The sequence below is a fragment of the Hippoglossus hippoglossus genome, chromosome 16 (assembly GCF_009819705.1).
Source record: "Hippoglossus hippoglossus isolate fHipHip1 chromosome 16, fHipHip1.pri, whole genome shotgun sequence".
Lineage (NCBI taxonomy): Eukaryota > Metazoa > Chordata > Actinopteri > Pleuronectiformes > Pleuronectidae > Hippoglossus > Hippoglossus hippoglossus.
The window spans coordinates 12,941,206-12,966,286 of NC_047166.1; the positions used below are offsets into that span (position 1 = coordinate 12,941,206).

Genomic DNA, 25,081 nt, shown 5'->3' on the forward strand with positions numbered 1-25,081 from the left:
TGGAATCTACTTAGGAAAGAGTCGGTGTCTAATTGAACCCAAATACCTCCTAATGTGCAGAAACATGACACCTCTGAAAGGTTCATATATGGATAAAATGTGTACTTTTATATAATGCACTATATAGAATAAGTCTTGAACCATTACGCGTATGGAGCCGTACACTTAAAGGTGCAGTGTGTGGAATTTAGTGACCTCTAGAGGTGAAGTTGCAGCTGAAAACCTCTCACCTCACCCTCCCCTTCCAAACCTGAAAGAGAACCTGTGGAAGCCTTTAGTTGTCATAAAAACTCAAGAGGTGTTTAGTTTGTCCAGTTTGGACTAATGTAAAAACCATGGCGGCCTCCGTAGAGAGGACCCTCTCTGATGTAAATATAAAGTATTTAAATATAAATGGCCCATTCTAGGGTATAGAAAGCAACACTTTTTACAAATTAGATGACACACACTGGTGAAAACATCACTAGGATTATTTTATATTCGATTTCTGACATTAGATCCCTTTCACCTGAATCTTACACACTGGACCTTTAACAGCTCACAGGACGGTCTTCTACCATCATAATTTGGCTGCTTTCTCCATTTAAAAAAATGCTCTCACAGCAACATTAGACCGTGAGTGAACTTTTCCAGTGTCATCATTGCGTGTATAGCATATCACGCACGTCCCATGACCTAAGCTTGCTGTGAAATTGCTAAAGCTCGGTTTGAAAGTCTCCGCTTAAGTCATATATCACCCACTCGCGAGCTCACCTTATCTTGACTGCTCCAATGCGGCCATGAGGAACCTTCGCTCACTCACATCAAAGAAATGTTTTGAAAGCCTCTTAAGCTCCCTTTAAAGGGTTACACAGATCCCCCCCCCCAAAAAAACATGAAGAGCCGGGGTTATAGGACCCAGTGTGGGAAAGGCAAGCCGAGCTAATGATTTGGGCAGCACACTGGAGACGCTAATTTCTAAATAAGCAGACAGTGTCGTTTTTTTGAATTTACAGGACGGAAAGTTTATTTGTGCAATTTTCGACGTTGTGTTTAGCCCGACAGTAAAATGAGACGCAAACACACAAATGACAAATCTGCAAGAGACGCTGTCAGAGGTAAATGAACTTTATTTAGAAAAAAAAAGATTTTTAATCACACAAGGCAAAAAAATAACAAGAGAAGAAAAACTGCAAACTGCTATGAACAGACCACATGAACAGGATCCCCCCCCCCCCACACACACACACACACACACACACACACCGACAGCGAAGGGGGGGTTCTCGTTGCGACCGAATCAAAGGGAGCGAGAGAACAAGACTCACATTGTTCTGATTGTGTTTACTTACACTAAAAACATTACGGCCGGACAATCTCGAATGTACAGTATAAGACAAACAGTTTTGATTTTCACATGGATCCACACACAGAACCTCATACTAGCATTTTTTTGGGGGTTGTTTTCTTTTGTTTTAACATTGAGTTGACGGTACAAATGAAACTGGAAGGTTTACAGCTATGCAATACATTTGATTGATCACTTTAAGACAGAGTATACATGTAGCAATGGGCACTTTCAGGGGGGAAAACAGGCTTTTTAAAAAAAAATAATAATAAGAAAGAAGAATAAGCAAGGTCCCATCCAGGGTGTTTTTTTTTGTTGTTTTTTTTTTGTTGAAGTAACATCAAACCTGCATATTGAGGTAACCATGCCACGAGGGAATACGAAGGAAGCGATTCCCTTTAAAAAGGACTCCCTTAACCATATCCCCACTCACTTTGTAATTCGTCTTGACAGTAAATCAATTCTCGAGCCTGGCCCCTTGGACTCCTCCAACCCTAGGTCCTCCTCTCTCAACATTCCTGCACACATGAATCACTCCAACTCCTGGCTTCTAGAAGGCATTTCCTGCCCGGCCCTCTCTCTCTCTCTCGCTCTCTCTCTCTCTCATTCTCTCTCATTCTCTCTTTCTCTCTGACTCCTCTGCTGAAACCCGGGCAGGAACCCGGCCCGAGCTTTGATTTGGACCCAGAGGGAGAGAGGGAGGAGAGCTGGGCTTAGCGCACAGGGCCCTGGCTCTACTCAAAGAGAGAGAGAGAGAGAGAGAGAGAGAGAGACATGGAGACTCGGGATGTGTTGGGAGATGCCTGCACACCCAGGCAAGGATTTAGTGCTTTATCCTTCAAATTGCAATATGAGCAGCGGACCTTATTTCCAATGGCAATATCACTCCCAAGTCTGCCATGAGGGAGCGTCCTCTGTTTAAAGGATTAAAGTATACATTCTCTCTAATGCGGACGTTCCATTATTACAGTACTGAGACCACTTAACAAGGAACATCAGCACATATTTTTCGAGAACAACAGGTCATGTAGTGTTTCAAACTCGTAAACACGCCGTCAGGACTTTGCGGTAACTCGCGACGCTGAAGTGGATAGAAGAGCGTTCAAATATTTTATGGCAAAAATGTACACGACGGGAACATAACTTGGCTCTTCGAAGCTGTACACCTGTTCGACCTTCCCTCTAGAAATCACCGTTGATGCTAAAATCCACCAGCATATGTACATGAAACGTGTCGTCACTTGATGACCAAAGCAGCTCTTTAAAAAGAACGGTCTAGATTCTCTTTCATATTATATACACAGAAAAGTGAAACGTACATATTTTACAGCGATCAATACACGAAGATCACAAACGGAGAGTCTGAGCGCGTGGGACGAGCGAGGCTGCAGCTGAGTGAGACGGGGTCGTGACAGGGAGAGTTGGCCTACTGTGCAATGGCTGCTGTGTGTGTGTATGTGTGTCTGTGTGTGTGTGTGTGTGTGTGTACAGTATGTGTGTGTGTGTTTCTCAGATGTAGATGTTTGTAGAGACTTGTTTGTCTGCGAATGTTGCGGGTGTGTGATCTCCTCCTCTTCCCTCCTCAGATCATGGCTCTTATCACCAGTCTCCCTTTGACCTGGTGGAGATAGGTGCTCTGCAGTGACTCTAAGCTCTGACCGCTCAGCGCCTCGTCCTCGCTGTCAACCGGCTCCTCCTTGACCCTGATGACCCCGAAGTGGGCGTCTGGGAGCTCGCCGCTGGAGCCACTGCTGCTGCTGCTGCTGAGCGTGTGCTTCCGGATGACTCCTCCAGGGGGCAGCCTGTCCTCCTGCATGCTCTCCATCTGCTCCGCATGCTGCTGCTGCTGCTGCTGCTCCTCCAGCTCTTCCTCCGACTCCTGCAGGTGCGCGTTGGGCTGACGTAGCTGCTCGATGGACTTGGACAACAGCTGCAAAACACATACACACACTCCACATCAGCGATGGTGTCATGCAGCCAGGGAACTTAAAATAGCAAGTTCCCGTAAACAACAATAAGCAAATAAATACACACAAAGAGCAGCACAAGGATTTGTCTCACCCTTTAAAAGCCCACGTAGAATTCTTATCTGTCTATTTACAAACATTTAATAATAATTAGCTATTTTAAAATTAGATGTCTGGACTTCAATATAAATATATATACAATATAAATAACCTACAAATGTGTCATATCTAAATGTAAATGTGACGCTGTATTTCTGCTAAATGTAATCTTGCTCTTACAATGGAACGAAACACAAAAGACCCAAACTGACATTTACACAACCACAGGAAACTGCAAACGAATATCTGCATTCAATAAAGCTACTGTAACTTTATTAATAAGACAAAGGGAAACGTCAAACTGATGCAGAGCGAGTCTCGTAGCTTTGGAAAAATATATTTTAAGGAGGTTTAAGAGTGGAAGCAGATTAGCTGTTGTTCCTGCTTTTATATGTGGGTTAATAAGCGGGGAATAATGGTGGCTGCCCCAGGTAAGTGGATTAGTGTCACTCACTTGTTTTATTTTTATAAAATAGGGGTCAGAATGTACAAGGTCTTTTCTGATGTTACTTCCTGTAAACTGTAGTTATATTCTCCAGCAAACAGTTTGTCAGCATGTCACTCTATAGACTTGTTAAGAGGATATCAAGAGAGCAAATCACACAGTGCTGCATCAAACCCAGTGTATCTGCAAGCACATCAAACTACACTTTGAAAAACATCTGTTCATCAAAAGTCTGAAAAATCCATTTAGTCTTTCAGATGCACGTGGGACTAGGTGAAAAAAAACGGCCTCAAAATGCCTTCATGAAAACTCTTTTAAAACACTGGATCGTATCTTGGGGTTGGGCTCAGATGCTAAAACACAGCTGACAGCTAGATTTTAATATAATGATAATGAGTAATAGTGTCAAATAATTATCACCACTGAAATTGTGCCGTGACACAATTACTCGACCACAAGGGGGCTACGTGAGCAGGCAGATAAACAGCTGGTAACCACAAACATTACTGTCTACAGAATGTAGGCCTTGTATAAATATCCCTTCAGCTACAAGAATTAGCCTCCTTAGTTTGGCATTAGCAAACGCTGTTCATACCTCTTCTTAAAATCCTTAAGCTCTTGTAAATTTCCATTAGTGCCCCCTACTGTTGCAGGCACTAAAGGACGTTTAAAAACAACCGCAGACAAGCCTCTGCTAGGAAATTAATTAGGGCAATGTTTTGGCGATCCCTCTCAATAAACACTGAAGGCTCATCCCTGATTAGTGGCCATTTATAACCTCCACTGAAAGAGGCTTTACTTGCGATCTCATTGGCCTGAGTGATCACAGCAGCGCGCGTTCACGTGGTCCCGGACAAGATGTCGCAATTATTCCAAAGCTCTTTTCAAATCAAGTGAACAGTGTTGAGTACTTTTCAATCACTGCAGCCGATATTTAAAAAGAACTTCGGCTGCCGTTTGACTCGCAGGGACACGCGCTGGTCACTTTTAGTGTTACGCAGGAATTCAAACAGTCGTGTCTGTACTGTACGATTCGGTGTGTGCTTGTGCTGCTTTGTGCTTTTTATTACTTCCAGGTAAGCGCGGCTCTACGGTTCCCATGGCTCGTTCAGGACCCAGCGTTGGGACACATCAGTATGGGAGCTCACACAATGCTGCCTTTCACAGTATCTGCCACCTAACACACGTCCCTCACCAGAATAATTACACTCTGTGTAAAGCGAGGTCACCTCGGCTGGCGTACAGAAACACAAATATTGCCACAGAGGAACAAAATGTATTCTGGGCACTTTTCCTTCATTTGAACTTAGCTTGAATTGAATTTCACAGAGTTAGCATGTGAAAAGCACTGATGCCTTAAGCTATGATAACAGAATTAGTGCAGGGGAAGCATTTCTTCCCCATTTGAAGTCAGGCAGAAGTTCTTTGCTTGGCAGAAAAACACCAGGATTCCAGGGAAGAACAGACTCGGGCCCGGGTGTGTAAACCCGAGCTACCACAGATGCTTTTACAAAAGGCTAAAAATAGATCAGCATTTGTGTGCTGAAAATGATTAAATCAGACTCCCTGCAGTAAAATGAGCTCTCAGGAGACCTGGAATGGAATACAAAAATGCTGCAAGAAGCAATCTGAAAGTCAAAATCCTCCCCTGTGATTTGAATATCGATGAACAGCACAATACCTTATTTATGTGGATCTGCTGCTGGTACTGTTTCTGCTTCTCCAGGAAGTGCTGGTGTTGCTGCTGGATGACAAGTTGGGCCAGTGTGTTTTGGGGCAGTGGAGCGGACTGGGTTCGGTTCAAGGGCCGGTGTTTTGGTAGTTTAGGACGACTGCTGGAGGGGCGATCCTTCATGGCCAGAGGGGACTGAGGGTGGGACGACATGGAGCCAGGGACTTGACAAAAGAAAAATATAAATATTTTATTATGTTTCACCGAATATCACGAGAACACACTGTGATGTAATGTTTGAAGACAAGGAAGGAAGACTTACCAGAGGAGAGGATCTTCTGCTGCCTCATCTGCTCCTTCTGGAGGAGGTGTTGGAGGAGAGCCTGGTGACTGGGGCTCACCTTGGACTCCAGGCCGGACTGAAGAGGCACGGGGCCCAGGAGGTTCGCAGGCAGCCCATGTCTGATTTCTGTTGATCTGTCTTTCAACATGGCAGCCTGAGAGAGGAGAAAGGAGAAAGTTATTTGTTAATTGACTTTCCACATTCTGTGCATTAGGACTGGTTATTACCTCCACAAAGGAGGTTTTAGTCTGTGTTTGTTAGTCGCTTAGTAAACAGGATTATAGCAGGATTACACAAAAAGTACAGGATGGATTACCGAGAAATTTGGAAGAAGAATGTGTTGTGGGTCAGAGAACAACACATTCTATTTTGGTATGGATCCGGATCAGGGGGTGGAACCACAATATTTTTAAACATTCTTTAACATTAAGAGATATTATCATCATTTGTCATTATTTTTGTTGATTTCTCAGATAATAATTCACGGCTCACGATGAAAAGAAAAGTTTAGCATGTTAAGGGAACTGATATCTATGAGTGTGTGCAATTTGGTGCAGATCCAAATAGTAAGGGGACTGTTGGGCCTTGGCTGAGGTATGCAGTCTACTGAGTGCCATTCTAATTTATAACAGTTTGTAAGAATTATATCTGTTCATGTTAACAAGCCAAGTTCAAATAAATCAGCTGTTATTTGTGAATGAGTTCATGCTGAAGTCCATCAATGGTGAGAAGTTGGTGCAGCTGATGAACAGGCCTCTGTGGAATGTGCCAGAGAACTAAAAAGATGATAAATCATGTGCTGTGTTATCAGGAGCTGCACTTGAGTGGCTTTGGACTTTTTAAAACCGTGATGAATGAGGTAATAAGGGAAGATAAGAACATGCTGGACACAAGACACTGCAGAGCAATATTTATCTAAGGTTGATAAAATCATTTGAGGCCACAGGTCAGAGACCTGCGGGCGTACGGAGCCCCAGACATCCACTGATGGCAGCTTTCAAACTGAGCTGAAATGCTTTGCACCAGTGAAAAACTAAACCGGTGTATTTAAGGAAATTTGAAGTAAACACACGGGTTATATGAGAATGTCTGCAAAATTTGTACTCACGCTAATGGGCGAGGTTGAAGTCGAAAGCCCAAAGGAAATGTTGGGTAAGGAGGGAGATGTGTATAAGCTCAGCATGGACACAGAGCCCTCGGGTCGGAATAATCTCGGCTGTGAAGGCCATCTCTGGATCAAACACACAGGACAAAGCACAAGAGAGAGAGAGATTTAGGAGGAGGTGACAGATTTAGAAATCCCACAATGGAGAAATTCATTGTGGCAACATGAGCAGCGGCCTAAACATTAACGCACTATGACGAGCAACAGCCGTCCTCAATGCGAAACAGAAAGGGTTGAGTTTTTATGATGGATGATAGGAAAGAGTGGCAGGTAGCAGAAGATTACTTGAGCGTCACAGAATGGCACCGCTGAGGATGATACACCATAATAAAACAACCCAAACCTCTGAATCTGCCACTCCACCCCTCAGTTCTTCAGGCCCCGATCCGCCTGCTGCCTTTCCTGACTCTGCGGTCCCCGCCCTCAGGCTACTCTCTCAGAGAACATCAGCACTGGGGCATACTTCCTGTACCCAGCAGAGCAGCGGACCAGCATGTGGTTTTGGAACAGCCATGTTTATCCTTCCAACCCCTACCAGTACTCAGTGACCTGTATGTGGATATCCGGCCCATATTTGACCCGAGGGACCCGTTCCCTCTGAAAAAGGATACCTAATGTAACGGTGCATAAACACGCCTTGCTTTTGCAACAGGCATGAGGTCCACAGGCAGCCCCGCGGTCCACCAGTGACTTTCATGAGAGCCTCGGCTTGTCCCGATACAATAGCAATCCTGTGTGTTTATGTTGTTAGCATGTGGGTGTCTTTGGCTACCAGCGCCTGGGATATCAATTAAACTCCGCAGTTCTTCTGTCTCCCCCAGCCTCAACCCTCAGCCCGGTGTCAGGGCGTCTCACCCTTCTCTGTGTCGCTGGAGGTCTCTGGGAGAGTAAACAGCGATGGCTAAGGAAAACACAGCTGTTCTGTTAATATTGTTCTGAGATGTGTCATATCTGCCACCCTCTATAAGGCTCGGCTTTGTGAGCTCGGTCCAAAGGGAGCTCTAGTCTGTAACTCAGCCATGAATCTATTGGGAAACGCCTCAGAACCACTCAGTACGGGCATGCAGCCAGGCCAATGACAGAAACACCACTACAAGCCAACAGCAAACTTATAGCCAAACTAAAGATATTTTCTTTTTTTCTTTTTTTTTGCAAAACATAAAACTGATTGTACTGCACATCTGGAAAAAGAAAAAACTACTGGATAAAAAATGTGCAGGATTTAATTTTTTTATTGTTGCCTCTTTTTTTTCCCGTCTGTGTTGAGAACCCTAACATTGTTAGAGTCCATTTATTTTCCTGCATAATGTGTCATCTTTACGCAAGTGATCAGACATGCGGGTCAAGCTGTGCCTCTTTAATGTCAGTGTGGGGAGCCATTTTCATTGGAGTGTAACACACAGAGGCTGTTTTTATAGCTGCGAGCAGAAGGACAGACAGGCATTTACTGCCCTGACATACAATTATAGCTTTGATATTACACGATGCCCGTGCAGGACGGCAGAAGTGAAGCTTTTTTGTTGTATTTTCGCTGGTGATTTACAAACATACCTCAGTTTTTGTGGTAGTAGGCAGAGAGGAGGGTCCATTTTCAGCCCCCAAGGCACTAGAGGCCCCTATGGGAGAGCTGGGGCCGGAGCCAGGGGCACTGTTAGTGGGTGTAGAGTCTAGGAAACATCAAGGAGTTTAGACACAGTGTGAATGCTCACTCTCCACACACACACACACACACACACACACACACACACACACACACACACACACACACACACACACACACACACACACACACACACACACACACACACACACACACACACACACACACACACACACACACACACACACAGAGGTTTGGCATAACAGCTGCAGCCTCACAACAGTTTAATGTGTGTCTGTCTTAACGCTGAAGTGCGATGACCATTATATTTTACTGCTTTGCAAAATTGCTGATTATGGTCCAGTTCTGCAATAATAACACTAAGATAAAGGCTCGTTTTGTTTACAACGAGCATTTTAAACACCAGATAATGAGATGGAGACAATTTTTATGCATTTTGACGCATGGAAAATACTTCTCAGAAAGAATATAATTTTATCTTTCGACTGTACACACCCATTAGCTCCAGGGCCCTCTTCTTATATGGAGCCATGATGTTTCCTTCACTTCTCTTCAGCATGGGACTGCTCCTCCTCTCTGCGACTTTCTGCTTCAGTCTGGATCGCACCTTCAGGTTGGGCTCAGAGGCTAAAAACATAAGGAACAGATATTTTTACTTCAAGTCTCATATTACAGTTTTAGAGTATGAGATATATCTCAAATGGAGATAAATTATCCGATCATGTGCGTGTTCTGCTGCTATTTTTACAGAGCTGAACCGTATCCTTTTATTCAGCCCGAATGAAATCAAACATTATCAAGGAAAACAGTAACATCGTAAAAATAAGAGGAAACTAGACGAGAAATAAAAAAGTCTATAAATCAGTTAAAACATAAGCAACGTCGTCGCACTCTGACATGTAACGATTTGAGTTTCAGTAAAATTCGGGGCAGGTCTCAGATAAATTAAATGAGTCAGGATTGGGCCCATTTCCACCTCATCTGGACTAAATTAGGTTGAGCAACACACAGGCTCTAAGTGAAGGAGTCCGCTACCTGCCGCCCTGGTGACCACAGTCTGATACAGTAGCAACAGTTAAACTAACACAAAAACATGGCAGATGTTTCAGGCTCTCCCCACGCCCCCCCCACTACTCCTAATGCAAAACAGAGATACCCGAATACACCGTCCAAACACACTCCTCCTAGGTCACACACACACACACACACACACACACACACACACACACATACACACACCCTGGCCTGAACTGATCCAGACTTACAAACTCAGTCCGTCAGTGTTGACAGAGAAGCTGATGTAATATTCTGCCCAACAGACATTTTGTTTTTCAGACTTTTTAACTGGTATTAACGATTGATTTATGAGCTGTTATTGTCAAATATTGGCACAATGTCTCACGTAAGATAATTTAATCACTTTTAAACTCTTATTTTACAATTGGTCAATTTCACAGAGTCCTTCGCCCAGTTGCACACTAACTGATGAGGTTACACCCAACTGATTATCACAATCCCTGAAGTTTGATGAACTGTCTTTTGCTCTCAAGCTTCCATATTATTATCATGATTATTGTTGGTACTATGTTGCTTGCTTTGATCCCAAAAGATATGAATTACTTGTTCGTTGTTGTATAGGGTATTTGTTTTTGATATGTTTCTTTTTTTAGTTTATTATGAGGAGCTCTGTTAGCTTTGACACATTTCAGAATTTTTTGTTGTTATTATGTTCTTTATTTTGCCTTTATCAAATTTGATTCAAAAGTATGTGAAGAAGTAAATCCTAAAACATTAGATTACATCTAAATATGAGACAATATCACAGACCATTGATTCCCTTGCTAAATAAATATTCACTTGACATTAAGGAAATCATTGAGGACATGACGTCTGAGAGCTTAATGGTGGTTACATGTCTAATAAAAAATACATTTTCAATAAAATCGTCTAAAGATGTGTGTGTGTGTCACTGATGAGATGGGGAAATTATATTATGCAAATTATTTGGCAAAGGCTGGAGGTTGAATCAAGTCGCTGAATGAATTATAAATACTGGGAGCATCAGTTATATAAATACAAGTACATTCTTCTGTGCCTGGCTGCCGAGTCGTGCTCCCGTCTAGTCGCAGTGACAGTGAGTCACTGGGTCAGGATGTCTCATATGGACTTCCCATCAACCCTTTGGACATGGAATCCCACAGCCAGCTTTACACACTCAAATAAAGAGGCAGAATGGATAAGCTGCTCCTCTGACTGAAGAGCCATTGCACAGAGCTGCATTCAAGTTATGTAAACCTGTTGTTACACAATAGCCAACCTGTTTCAATTATTTAGCTCCAATCAATAATTAAATAAGTCTCCCTCGCAATGTGTACAACATACAGCTTTACATACGGAAGTGGGGGCTATGACGTGGGTGCACTGCAGGGAAGAGAAGGAGGGAGCAGGGATGGGGCACAGCGAGGAGAGTGGGCCAGATGCTGCTATTTCTGGCTTTTGTCAAAAGCAGCGAAAACCTTCTTCCCTAATACGTGGCACAGACCTCTAATCCTGTGGGTGTGAGGTAGAATGAAAGCGAGCGAGGGAGGAAGAAAGGAGGCAGGAGAGATAAATGGAGAGAAAACGCTGTTGGGAGTCGTATGAATCTGCTTCACGCCCCGCTGCCTTGATTGCTTTCTATTTTTACACACTGCTGCCACCAAGCTACGCATCCCAATTGGTCGCCACGGGAACGCCAGACAGCAGCGCAGGAACAAACACTTTCTCACTGGTCTCCATGGAAAAAAATGCTCTGGTGCACGGTGCAACAGGAGGCAATGATGGCAGCGGCGAAGTACGTGCCACAGACACAGAACACCTGGGTCACCTCTGCTGCGGCTTCTCGGTTAATAACAAAAACACACAGTGATGCCTGCACCGCAATACACCACGCTCATAAATCAATCACCTTGTTACATTGAGAAGTGGTGCTGCAGGACTGGAGGCTTTGTCAAGTAATGTGTTAGGTTATCTCCACTTAATCAGAATTGGAAATCTGAAATCTGAAAACCTGGACACACGGCTGATGTGAAAAGCTGAGGTGTGTGTTCTTGGAGGCCTGCAATGAATTTTAAATGATATTATTATGTAACATGAGCCTGCAATGGAGGAATTAATGCTCGCTGGTTGCAATTTATTTTAACACAATTTAACATTTGTAACCAAAGCTATTCACAGCTCCTCATAGTTTAGATATTCTCTGCCATAAGACACGAGTTCTATTCTTTAATTCATGTTTCTGATATTCACTATATTACAGTTTTACCTTTGCCGAGTTATTTTTGAAAATATTCCCTGCACCTGCTGAACGCTCACATTTGGCAACTGGGTCAAGACCAGAGAGGGTGTCGCACGTCTTACTGCTAAGCTGCGACTATTCTGGGCACAAACTACGGCGCGGCCTTGGTCCACTCTATTCTGGTTTATGGAAGAGAAACGAAGAGGATATACCAAGTAAACAAGTTCATCACGTGAAATTCTTCAAACAGCTTTTTGTTGGCGAGGGGAAATGAAACCAAGGCTGTCCCAGCTGTTCTGTGTATTTAAAGATCATTTCACTGTTAATAGGACGACTGATAGTATAAAGAGATCACAACACGTATTGTGTCTTTAGATTTGTATTTTCAGAGCTGGTTCATAGTTGTGTCATCTCAAATATGTGTATTCTGTGCTATTATATTGTCCTCTACATGTGCATTCTATATTAATGTGCTTAACATGGATGGAATAACTTCAGCCACTAGGGGTCTCACAATCAAAACAATACATCTAGTCTGATGACTTTGTGAAACTGTGGAATCATGGGAGTTGTTGTATTCACCATCATTGCTGATGAAAATCTACCTGTTATGACTCAGGGGCAAATCATGAGGTAATGTATTCACGTTTTATTCACTTTACGCAGCAAATGGCAAAGAATAATCAAATATGAGTGACCATTACAAACTGTGGAAGGAAAAACAGCCGGACTGGCAAACTGGTTAGTTACAGCAAAGCCACAGGTAAAGCGGATATGACGCGACTAAACGTCCTTTTACCTTAAATAAAATTGTGGATTTCTCTGGGAAAGAACATTGTTGGACGCATTTTGGATATAAGTTGACAAGTCAACAACATATATATATATAACATAGGTGTAGTAATTTTTTGACATTTTAATGAAGAATCCTTACATATTATGTCTTTAAATTATCACAAAGGTTTTAAAAAAAACTAAGTTTTAATTTTAGCAGGAACAGAAAAATGTGTCCTCGTTATTTCCTGTTTCCAGGGAAAATGATGGAAATACATTATACCTATTTGAATAAAATTTGTATCTGTCAAACCTAGATTTCATATTTAAGCCTCAGACACAGGACATCATAGACCTTAGTGTGAACCTCAAACTCGACCTGAGAGAGATGATTCTTTGCCCTTTGGCCAAATGAAGCAGTGGGACTCTTCACGCCGGAGCACTCGAGTCATCTCCACTTTGTTTTGAGAGGACTATCTTTGCTTAAACAAACAGTCCCGTCCAGGTTCATCCTGCCCGTGCCAATCCTAACTCGGCAAACACCTGCCAATCAGCTATCAGCGACAGCCAGTGGCTCGGGGAAACAACACTACCTTTGTGTGTCCCCCCCCCCCCTCGCGTGCCAAGCTCTCAGAGGACTTTAATGAAGACAGACAGGAAGTGGGGGAGGAAGGCTGGAGCAGGAAATGACCACATATAGATTCAGGAATTCAAAGAGCAAGAAATAGTTTTTTATCAGTGCAACAGAGTCGGGCGCAGACACTGGGGAGATGAGTTAACCACGAATGAAAGGATAAAAATGTTGTGTTTGAGGAGAAGAGAGCAGTTGTTTGTTTAAACCTGCTTTTTTACAGTGTGAGACAAACAATGCTGCAATACACAGTCTCTCTGTTATTTCATAAAACTGTCTTCAACGGGTTATTACACTTGTGAGTCTGAAGGTAGGTTTCAAAAGTGTAAATATATATCTTTAGACGAGGTATTTCTGTGGCAAAATGGTATGATTCAAAGAAATTACAATAAATAAAAGCTGCCACAGCTTTCATTACCTTTCTGATATTTAGTCTTGCCATGCAGTTACTTTAATTTACAAGATATAATTCCTTTGCCTGATCCTTAAATTGTGTATACACGCAACATGACAGGCCTGTAGTTAAATAACTCAACAAGTATAATTGTTTTTCACTGTAATTACAAGAGACACAGAAGGGAAAGGATCATAATGCAATTTGGTGACCTCACAGCCCAATTATGAAGTTTGGAGCTTGGCGAGCACTTGCAAACCAAGAGAGGCGGGAATTATTCTTATTTACACAGTCGTCCCCAAAGGGTTCCTCCGACTTTAAACCAACAAACCGGAGCTGCTTTTTGGTGGAAACCTGCGTCGTTTCAAAATAGTTTTTAAAGCCCATAACTCAGGAGAAATTAATCTGCTTTAATTCTCTCGTTCACCACCGAGGAGTTCAAAGGGGCCTCGCAGCCTGGTTTGTTATTGCAACATAGGGACAAATGTGGTTTCCTTTAAATAATGGCGAGATAATTTCAGTACAAATAACAGTAATTAAAATGTTAACTTGTGAAGCGAAAACACGTGACTGGACTGCGTCGCTGGCCGTGTTCAGCTGGTATGTTTAGGAATAACCCAAATAGGAATAAGGCAGGTTTAGGTTACGTTCCTGGCATGCGTCACCTCTTATGAAAGTTTTGTGTCGAGCCCTGGAGGAATGAGTAGGGAGCACGGGGTCATAATGAGCCTGACTGATGTCATTAGCAGGTCATCAGCAACCTCAGGAAATACTCGCGGAGGACGCCGACCTTTTGATTGACACGGGTCAAATAAACATTCACCATATTAAAAACCCAGCTAAGTAAATGGAGAATTAATAATACACAGCATCATTTAAAACACTTATAATGAAATACCTTACCGTGTGTCTGTGCACATTAATGTATGGAGGTGTTTGAATTTTTGTCTGTGCTGTGTGTGTGTGTGTGCTGTGTGTGTGTGTGTGTGTGTGTGTGTGTGTGTGTGTGTGTGCGTGCGTGCGTGCGTGCGTGCGTGCGTGCGTGCGTATGCGTGCAAATTAACAAACCTGTCTTCCTCAAGGGGAAGTCGTCCTTGCTCTCCATGGGTGATGGCAGAGTGTACTGGCAGTTGGGGGATGTGCCGCCCAGAGGAGAAGAGCTTTGGTCCAGTGATGTGTGGTGAGAAGACCTGATCACACAAATGACAACGATATAATATTATAATAAAAACCACAGAATATTTCCATGTGATTTAAATACAGTTTGTTTTAATTTACTTCCAAAACAACTAAAAGTACTTACGTGTACCAGAGTTTTGGGTGGTGCATGAAAGAATGACTGGCTCCATTAGTGGCAGAGTCCTTGGCTGATTTGCTCAACAGAAACTCTTGGAGTTTCTGCTTCACTTCGGTACTGGCCACTGCACCTGTGAGACCAAAAGACGGAACCAAAGGGATTGGGGTCACCCTAGGGCTATGACTCATGACATTTTATTTCCAATATAGCTTTAAAAATCGAATTTTTACGCTACTGTAACTCACAGATTTCATCATCTGTTTCCCTATTTCACTTTTAAATCACTGCTGGAATTCAAAACTGTCCTCAATCCCCCAAAATTCAGTTTTTTCCCTCTATAATCTCTCCTAAAACAGAACCCACCACTTATGTAGGGACATCTCCCCCTAGTGGCCTAAAAGCACCATATAAGTTTCAAGCTGCTGAAGTGATACTGCCGAGCGATGTTCTTTCCCACTGGACGGCTACAGTTGCAGGGCACGGTTTCACATTACCTGACCTGACAAAGTCCTAAATCTAGTCTATTATTAGCTATAAGGTAAAAACAGATATGAATCACTCTCTGAATCTATTTTGATCAGCTATTGAGAGATATGTTCTCCTAAATTCAAGGCTTAAATGTCACCGGCCAACCTTATGTCATCAGTTGAATGTTCCAGTTCAGTACCATCGTGTCATCATCGTACTTTTACCCTTGTATATTTCTCTTCACCTGATGAGTTAAGTTCATTTCAAGTTTGTGGTTTGCCTTGTTTCCAGGTTGCCTGCAGGACAGTTACATCTACTATTGACACGCTTTAATATTGACAAATTTAATATTCTGTACTGGGAGAATTATTTACCGTTCATTAATTTATTTATTTATTTACAGCTATACTGCTGAATATAATCCCACTGAGACTGTAATTAGTCCTGGTCAGGGAGAATAGGTGGTCTTAAAGTGCTGCCAGATGGCAAATAAATACAGTGATTAAAAACACCCCTTTTATTACAATACTACACAATATAATTTCATGGCTCAATTATAGCTAGTGTGCCAACATAGGCCAATGTGGACCTCAGTGATAATCCTAATATATGACTGGAAGACTGTTTTATATACTGGTTGCTGCATGAGAAGATAAAAAGTGGAAATCAGTTGTTTTTTGGTGCTGGCTCCCAAAACTTAAGTAACTACCATGTCTGTCGATCTTTACAGCAAAAAGATCTCTGAATATTCGTAACTCATCATGAACTCTGTATGAATACTGCATATGTGTATTTTCTCATTCAGTGCAACATCCAGCTACAGGACGCCATACTTAAAGCTGCTCTGTGCATATTTCGCTCAGGCCCCACTCTAAGAAAATGCATTAAAAAGATGATTGAAAGGTTGAGGGTTAGGATTTCGAAGCCTCATGCTTGCTGTTGCCTCGGGCTGTCAAAATCACTAATTCCACCCCTGATGGTGAAGAGATGGCGGCGGTGTCAAGCTCTTACTCTCTCTGGAGCGCTCCTTGCCCCTGAGGCTCAGGCTGGAAACATGCTGCTCTCGCCGATGCCTCTCCTGCTCCTTCTCCTGCTGGTTCTGCTGCTGCTGCTGCTCCATACGACGCTCCTTCTCGGCAAGTTCCTGCTGCTGCTTCATGGCCTGGAGCTCCTGCTGGAGCTGAGGAAACACGCAGCCCTCGAGTCAGCAGGAAGCACACTGATAAATGTATTTTTAAAACAAAAGTGGCTCCTAAGAACTTCTGCAGTCTCTGTTTTGCTGTGATGGACGGATCTGTACTTGTCTGTAAAAACAGAGCTCATGCTGTGCTGTAATGTATTTCTCAACACCCTGCCTTGCTGTGTCGAGAGTTTTCTTCTTCTCGACACTGTGTAATGTTGTCCTGAGCCATGATGTTTTCCACTGATCTGCACTATGCCATGCTGTGATGTGCTCTGCTGTTTTCTACACTGCAGTGTTGTGTTGTTCTGCCATGTTCGCTGCTGTGCTGTCGTCCGTACAGCTGTTCAATGCAACGCTGACCTTAAGGTGCTCCTGAAGCTGAGCCTGATGCTGACGGGTCAACTTCTCATGCTGCTTCTGGAACTCGCTGATTAGTAACTGCTTCTGGATCTGCTGCTGCTTCTGAATGAGGAGCAGCTCCTGCTGCAGCTGCCTCTCCCACAGTCCTGGGTCCGAGCCTGGCCCCAGCATTCTCAGGTCTGTGCGCAGGTCCAATGGAGATAGGGGATCCACAGCCAATGGCACGTCTGGCTTAATGTCCACTGAGGGAAAAGCAGAGGAAAAGAGATTTGTCAGTCTTGCATCTTTATTTTTATCAGTCCCAATCACGCTACAAATTAGGTTGAGTTAGGAAGGACAGGAAAAAACAAACATGGAGTTTTAAAAAAGTAAAATAAAAAATGAAGGAGAGATTGAAAGAAAGCTCAGAGATAATCGCTCTCTCCCATGATCCTCAGAAACCTGTAATTATAATGTCTACTGTAAACACACTCAGGATCCCATCATTCAGAAGAGTCCACTGGGAGCAGCTGTATAACAAACTCAATGGACATTTGGCACGAAACGTTGGAGTGGTCATTTAAGTATTTACATAAATCCTATCTTTCCACTGTTTGATAAATAAATAAAGGGAGTCCTCAGAACATCATGCCGACATCCCTTCTCAACATAAATGATTTAAGGCCAAGTCGTTTGTGAACCCGCGTGTGTTTATGAATTCATGATACTGCGATGTTTTCGTCTCGGAGTGCAGATGTGTGCATTGGTAAGAGCTGCCTTTGTCTCTGACAACTACCTACATTACATATAATTGCCTGACACAAAGTGAGAGGGCATCCCTTTGGTCTCTGCGCTCTATATATAGCCTGTTCCACAGAGAAAAATCGATTTCCAGTTAAGAGCAACAGAGACAGGGCTACTTCATCACTCAGTTCCACCGAGGATGATCAGTACTTGTACATTATTCTTTTGTGTGTTTCACACATCTGTGATCAGCTGAATTTGTCAACTGGCTTTAGTACGCTTTTCTTTTTAAGCATCACATCTTTGAATCACTTTTACATATAGAAAAAGCTATTTAACCAGTCATTGAACAAAATGTCCAATTCTTGAAAAGAAAATGACATGTTGGTTATGCCGATCATGGTGTGACATTCAAGGAAGGGTAAGCACTGTCCAGACTGTAAAATGTCTCATCGATTCGGAGAACACAGAAATATTCAACCCTGCTTAAAATTCCAGTGGCTGGAGGGAGATTTATTGAGTGCATTCATTGCCTTAATCTTCTCAGGGGTCACATTTAAGAGAGCAAACACAAGCCTTGTTACAACATCACCTGCTCTTTGGAAGCACAACAATGAAGCAACACATCACACTTTACATGTGAACAATCTTGTGTACTTTGTCCTGTTATGTACTCATCCTCATGAACTATAATAAAAGTACCAATTAGAATAAGAATCAACGCTGGGTGTAGCCATCAATTAAAACACAGCGCCCTAATGCGTGCTGATGCCGTGAAGCTCCCCGGCGCCCGTTTGTTTTGTCGTGTAGCCTGTTTTTCATTGCCACCATTCCATGTGTATGCGGCGGTGATGATTATAAATAGAAGCATAAAAGCAAGTGGCGCAATCCTGGTCTGTGACAACCCCCACACCCTAGTATCCACCACCCTAACTTGCCGCTGCCATGGCAACGGTGGCGACATAATTACGTCTCCCTATCCTGCAGATATCGAGTCTCGCTGCATGTCATCTCCTGCCTACAGTGGCAATGTGACATGTTGACTATTATATCAGCTTTTCAGCTCTTATATAAGAAAGGAGTCCCCAGCAGAGAGAGACGTTACAAAACCCTCTAACACACAGACACACACACACACGTAGACACACACATTTTTTGGAGAAATTCAGCTAAGTGATGAGTTTTGATGAGTTTTCTTAAAACACCTTCAAAGGGTGTAGACAGCTACAGGGGACTCCCGAGCTGTAACTCTTCTCTCTATGTTCTATAAACAGCTCCAATCAAATGACAAGAGGAGGGCAGCGGCTCGGCAGGCGCAGAGAACAGGCACCTGTAGAACAGACCCTTCTCTCCTGACAGGGAATATTAATCTTAGCTTGTAAGTACTTGACAAAGGACTCTTTTCTCGCTGTTCCAGGGGCAGCCATGAACCTGTGAACCGTTGAGGCCCACGGGGAGTCGGGCAGCCTTAGTGATACTTTTCCCTAATGGACCTAAATATAGCAACAAAAAAAAGAAAAAAAAAAACACATACACACACCTGCTGCCTCGGAGAATTCACCACCGTGATATCTAATTAATCTCATATTTCATTCTGTACCCTCACTGTGACTGGCATTAAGGATCTCCACTTTGATCGGCACATCAAGCTGAGCCTCCATCAGAAAACCACAGACAGTGGTTTAACAGGATGCGGAGGTGGAGGAGAGGAGGAGGAGGAGGAGGAGTGTGGAAGCTTAGGCAACCTTTGATAGCCAAGGCTGTATGAAATGGCCCTTGAGGAAACCACAACAGCCTCGTGGGTCTGTTCTATTCTTGTCCGCTGTCTGTCCACCGTGTCGGCGAGAATAACACTGGATGGGATGTCAACGTCGAGGGAACATAATAAGGTCCGAAAGCTAGAGACTAGAGAGACAATTGTTCGGGGTCTGGTGAAGCCTCTAACCAACATATCATTTACAACTTCCATTTTTCATAATTTACATTATTCTTCATGCTGGTTGAAACACATGGAAAAGGTCAAAAAATGCTTTATTATCTGAACTGTACTCAGGACACATTAGAGCTTCATATCTGCTGCCACAAATTTACAATTGATGCATTTAAGTCAAATGCACTGTAAAACTACGTGGAACTGAAATCTACGGTGTCTTTACTACAAAAATACTCCTCAGGCAGAGGAGAATACGGAACCACCAGTAACTAGGGCTAAATATAAATGCTTTTCTGAGCAGGGTCTTAATATAGACAATGTGCGAAAGTCAGTCAGAGTTGTGAAGCCGCCTGCTTGATTTAACACGGGCAAAAATATAAGCGCAGTGTTGCATTTATGTTACTTTTGGGTCAATTCTGAGATGATCACTCTCGAAGAAGAAGAAGAAGAAGAAGAGGAGCCAACCACTTCTGGATCGGCGATTATGTCCCGTGATCCGACTAGTTTATTCCGGGTGAAAGTGAGACGTCTCCTGATTGGTGGAAAGTGCACAGAAGTGTCTTCAGGCACTGGTAAACAAGAGATTTATGAATGACAGGTCCCAAATTTGTTTTTAGCACAAGGGTGCGACAAGCACCCTGCCCCATGCCCAAATTCCTCCCTGTGGAGGGCCAGCCAGAGGGGGATTGAGTGACTCACGGCCTGTGACCACACTCCCACTGCAGCGTCGCACCGCCAGTGTCCCCAAAGTGTTTATAACCGATATGCCTCTCATTAGCCTCGGCGGTTGTTAGAGTGACAATCACAGCCTTAATTTGAGATGTTGGATGGCGGTCTTTTTTTGCCTCAGGCCACATTAGCAGTCTTCCCACCCTGAAGGGAGAATAGATGCACATCACAGTGACATTACTATGACACGTGAGGTGTCTGGAATACAGAGACACATACAGTAAAACACCATCAACACGAGGCATCACACAGACTCAAATTGGAGCTAACCGGCTTTAAAAACAGAAGTGAACATTTCAGTGAAATCTTTTTTTATCCAACTAACACAGACTGACAACTTGCAAGAAAGAGGAAATATTTATATTATAAACATTGTACCGCTGGATATAAATGGTGCAGCTATTCTTACACTCTAACACGTCTTGGTTGCACCTGGAGGCACAATTTGATGTCACTGAATAAGTCAAATAATATTCACCTCTGATTCTTAAAATGGGGAAAAAACGTGCTTAGTGGTGAAAAGTAGGTGTTTAAACAAATGTGCTATTTTAATTGTTATAAAAAGCTATATACAACAATGTTTATTTAGGCAGCTGGGCTCAGTAGAGTTGTTTTTCAGGAATAAAACTTGTGAAATGCATAACACACTATTAATAATGTACAGTGGGAATGAAATAAAACAAAAGTATACCTGGAAAATTATCAATTAATTAATTACTAGATAAAAATATTTGTATCCCTGCTTTGCAATAGTTACATTTGCATTTAAAGAATTATGTACCTGAGCTTATTCAACTTTTCATTAGGCTCAGTCTAAAATCTTTTGCAGTAAATACAAATTATAAAAATGCATATAAATGCTGTGTTACATAGGCTACCTGCTTTTCTTTTGAACAAATTAAGACCAGTGTAACTTCCAAAACATCATCTTAACCACAACTCAACCTTAATATACGAGGACCCGCTGCTCCATCAGTGAAACATGTGAATCTGAACCCATCATGACACTGACCATAGATTAATATTCCCTTAGTTTTACTTTCAATCGCAGGTGCCAGTCAACATAATGGCCCACTGTGTGTTGACACTGTTAACATGTATGTTGCGAGCACATTTAGTGTGCCATAGAGACGGTTGTTGATCTAAATTCCCTGTCTGACAGTATAAATAGAACCAGAGATACAGAAGATGTTTGAGGGCAAAAATAAGCTGATGCTTCGAACTGCAATGTGGTGCTGGGTCTCTCATTAAGTGCCTTGTTATTTTGAGCAGCTGGCATGTCTAAAGCAGGAAACAGGTCTTTATTTTTAAGACTCAGGCTCGTCCTTGCAGCTGAGCCAGAGCTGTGCCTTTGCAGGCTATCTGCTAACAAAGAGAGCGGAGCTGAGACCACCACAGGTCTTTTCACTGAGGGGAGCCAGGGGTCCGACTGTTACCTGCTCTGCCATCATGCCAAATAAAATGTGTCTTACAACAACGACACACAACACACGACATGTCCTAAATCCGTATCCAAGCAAAACAATGGAGATGACATAGTGTCTATTGGTGTCCCTCTGTCCGGACTTTTCATCATCATTATCCAAATACTGGCACCAGATCCCCCAGTCAATACAATTCCTGATAAATCAAACAGGGAGAGTCAATTGTCTCCATTACCCTGAGCAACAGCAAAACCCCCAACCAGAGGAAAAGCACTCATTACAATATACTAATAACACAAGCTGCGCTTTCCTGCAACAGAAAAAAACGTGCAAAAAGTACAATGTATTTTTATTTGGACTTTTTGTTTGATATGCTCTTTGTTTAATGGTTTATAATAAATTACTTAATTCTTACAATGATCAGTCAGTAATGAGAAAAAATCCCATATTCTTTTGTATTATTGTGGACATGCTCCTGAGCAGTGAGCACTTCAAACACGGACGATAAACAGATACAGGACACAGACAAGAGGACTTGAAAGGTGCAGCATTGTCACCGTCTCTATTGAAGGGAGCTTGCGTGATATTTTACATGATATTTTGCTCTCAGGGGAGAAACTAATTAGATTTCCCCGCGTTGGAGAGCTCATCTGAGGGCCGTATTTGTCAGGACTTTAATGTTACTGACACTGATCAAAACATTGCGCCTTTTATTTTCATGCTCCTCTTGAAATGCAACAGCAAAGGGGCACAGCGTGACATAAATGTCAAGAAGCTTTAGACAACAATGCACAAATATTGTGTTTAGATGGAACAAGGATCACTTCACCGAAAAAATATTCATGGCAAAAGACGGATACCCTAAACCACGGATAATAATCAGCTCAAACAACACTTACTTTACACCCAGTAAACAGCATCTTTTACAGATCATGTTAGGCACTGTCAGGTGATTGACTATAAAGTGGAAAGAACAAATTAAAACGGGCGAAGATTTCTATTAATACCTGTTCCAAACTGCGGGTATATCAGGAGCATGCTGAGATGGAATGATAACGCACAGACGCCTAATCTTAGCAGGCTAATGCCATAAGCTGAAAATAACTCACCTAAGAATAGCTGACCCACAGAATAAGCAAGGAGTCCGGGTTCAGGAGCTCGGTGTGGAAGCTGTTGTTTGGCTCACAGGCCGCTGAGACACAGTGCAGCCCAATAGTCAAATAACCGGTTCTATTGACAGAGGTGGAATGTGTCATCTCCCTGTCATCCTCCTGCTTTATTTTTTAAATCTCTTCACGTTCAGCCCACTGCCTGGAGACATTTTCAGTCACACACTCTGCTCGCCTGAAACCAGACTTAAGGCTATGTTTTTTTTTTTTCATTTTAATGGTTGTTTTTTTTTGTGAGTTTTAACTTATTTTTCACATCAGAAATACTAAAAACACATTGAAGAAAATCGGTTAAATTGGTTCAATAACCTTTTTTGCCCTCTTGCTGCAAATTGGAGATAATGAAGTGAGAACTCATATTTTTCAGTAAATTTAGCACTCACATGACGCACTTTGTCGTTGAGCATTCATCTGAGTGGCCCACATGACTTTTCTTTCACACAACACAATGCTTCAACTCTGAAATAAAAGAAATATTGATCAATAGCCACATGCCAGGAGAAAGGGAAAGATCAAAGCAAATAAGGTGTGACTCATCTTGAGTCAATACAGTGAATAGACGTTACTCATACTGATGTCAGTCGTGTCCTCTTCAATTCAATTCTCTGGGGCAAAAAATAGAACAGCCGGTGTCTATGGTGAGAGAAACCTTTCAGTTGTCCCCTCAGTATTTTTCTCACAGTTTTTTTTCCTGTTCGCTGAAAAGTGTACTCTGACATGGGAGCTCGCAAAACACAACACCCCTTTCATGTTCACAGTGACTCATTTCAGGCAGGCAGAGCATGGGAATAGTGTTAACACATTTCCTCCCTCTATTAGAAAAACAACACTCTTTGTGCATGTTGGATTAGGATAAACAGAACTTTTGTGTCAAATAAAAGCAGCCATCCCTCTGAGACACACACAGTTCACAAAGCAGGAGTAAATACCTGGATTCAGGAAGAGGAGCCTGATCCTACCACGTTGCTGTGCTGAGGAGGTTTGAGTTCCCTTTTCACACAGAATGAGAGACCAGCTGAGCGCAAATAGTTGAGAGGACGTGGGAGAGCGAGGGAGTGAATGTGTGCGAGAGAGGCACAGAGGATGTGAGACAGCAGTGAGAAGTAGGAACGCATTCAGCACTGGAGGAAAAGACAGGGACTGGAATGCAAAGAAGGGAGGGAGGGAGAGAATGGGAGAGAGATTCCTCAAGAGGAGCAGGAACACCGGGCTGTGTGATCACCTGAGTTGTTCACGTTGTGCATCTTGCTCAGGTTGAGGAGCTGCTGGTGTCCAACGCGCCCGTCTGTTGTGGAGAAACTTGACTCGCCCTCGTAAATCGTCTGCAGCATACTCCACTCAGCGCTCAGGTCTCATCGCCAGCCTTGCGTTTCCTGTCACCAAGAGCCACCCCTCAGCCACTCAGGGGAGAGACCACGACAACAGGCAACTCTCTCTCTCTCTCCCTTCCTCTGCCTCCTCCTCTGAGAAAACCACTCTCGCTGTGGAGCAATAACACCAACTGCACACTCCTCTCAGCAGGCTGCCCCTTGCCTTTAGTCTGGTCCAAAAAACACTAAACACAGTGTTAGGAGAAGAGCCCGGCTTCTTCTTTTTGCTTTCCTTATCTGCCTCCCTCCACTCTGTGGCTTTTTCCTCTCCTCAGCAGTGTGCCTGAGCAGAGACTGAGGAGAAATGCAAAAGCCGGGTTGCTAGGAAAGCCGTGTAGCACGTACTGAGCACCTCACTGAGGCAAGCAATGCAAGCTGGGGAGGGAGCGAGCTTCATTTGCATGTGAATCAACAACTGCGTGGCCCACAGGTGACAGAAATAGAACAATGGCCAGCCCTGGCTAAAAATAGGTCAGGCGAGGCACGGGGATTGGAGCAGCATTGATGCGTTTAAAAATACCACACCAAACACAGCTGTCTTCTTCAGCTCCTGCCAGAAGGCATGTCTCCTGACTCCCTCTCTGCAGATGGAGGCTTGATTCCTCCATCTCTCTCTTCTCTGATTTGTTGAACCAGTCTCTCTCACTCGCTCTATTTACGTCTCGGGGTTTTGTTCTCTCAGGTACACGGGTGGAATGATCCATATTTGC

General features: G+C 43.1%; 1 protein-coding gene across 4 annotated transcripts; it reads right to left on the bottom strand.

The window, feature by feature from the left end:
- Window positions 1-1,089: 1,089 nt before the first annotated feature.
- Window positions 1,090-24,707, bottom strand: hdac9b (histone deacetylase 9b). 4 transcript variants are annotated; one of them, XM_034610395.1, is made up of 12 exons: window positions 24,224-24,316; window positions 23,931-24,016; window positions 17,024-17,265; window positions 16,492-16,660; window positions 15,019-15,151; window positions 14,784-14,905; window positions 9,135-9,266; window positions 8,570-8,685; window positions 6,962-7,084; window positions 5,833-6,007; window positions 5,520-5,734; window positions 1,090-3,257 (listed from the first exon to the last, which is right to left on the bottom strand). In XM_034610395.1, the coding sequence occupies exons 3-12, from the start codon at window positions 17,192-17,194 to the stop codon at window positions 2,910-2,912; spliced, it is 1,704 nt and encodes a 567-aa protein (XP_034466286.1). In that variant the 5' UTR covers window positions 17,195-17,265; window positions 23,931-24,016; window positions 24,224-24,316; the 3' UTR covers window positions 1,090-2,909. The 4 variants fall into 4 exon arrangements, with proteins under 4 accessions (XP_034466286.1, XP_034466284.1, XP_034466282.1 ...); XM_034610393.1 differs by lacking the exon at window positions 23,931-24,016 and having other exon boundaries at window positions 15,019-15,142; window positions 24,224-24,707; XM_034610391.1 differs by lacking the exon at window positions 23,931-24,016 and having other exon boundaries at window positions 24,224-24,706.
- Between the last annotated feature and the right edge of the window lie 374 nt (window positions 24,708-25,081).

Coding starts and splice junctions, on each gene's coding strand:
- hdac9b (XM_034610391.1), bottom strand. CDS start 24,332: ATGCTGCAGACGATTTACGAGGGCGAGTCAAGTTTCTCCACAACAGAC. Junction 9,267..14,783: donor CTTCCCCTTGAGGAAGACAG/GTTTGTTAATTT, acceptor TTATGTTTTTAG/CCTCTGAGCCCAACCTGAAG. Junction 8,686..9,134: donor GAGGGCCCTGGAGCTAATGG/GTGTGTACAGTC, acceptor GATGTTTCCTAG/ACTCTACACCCACTAACAGT.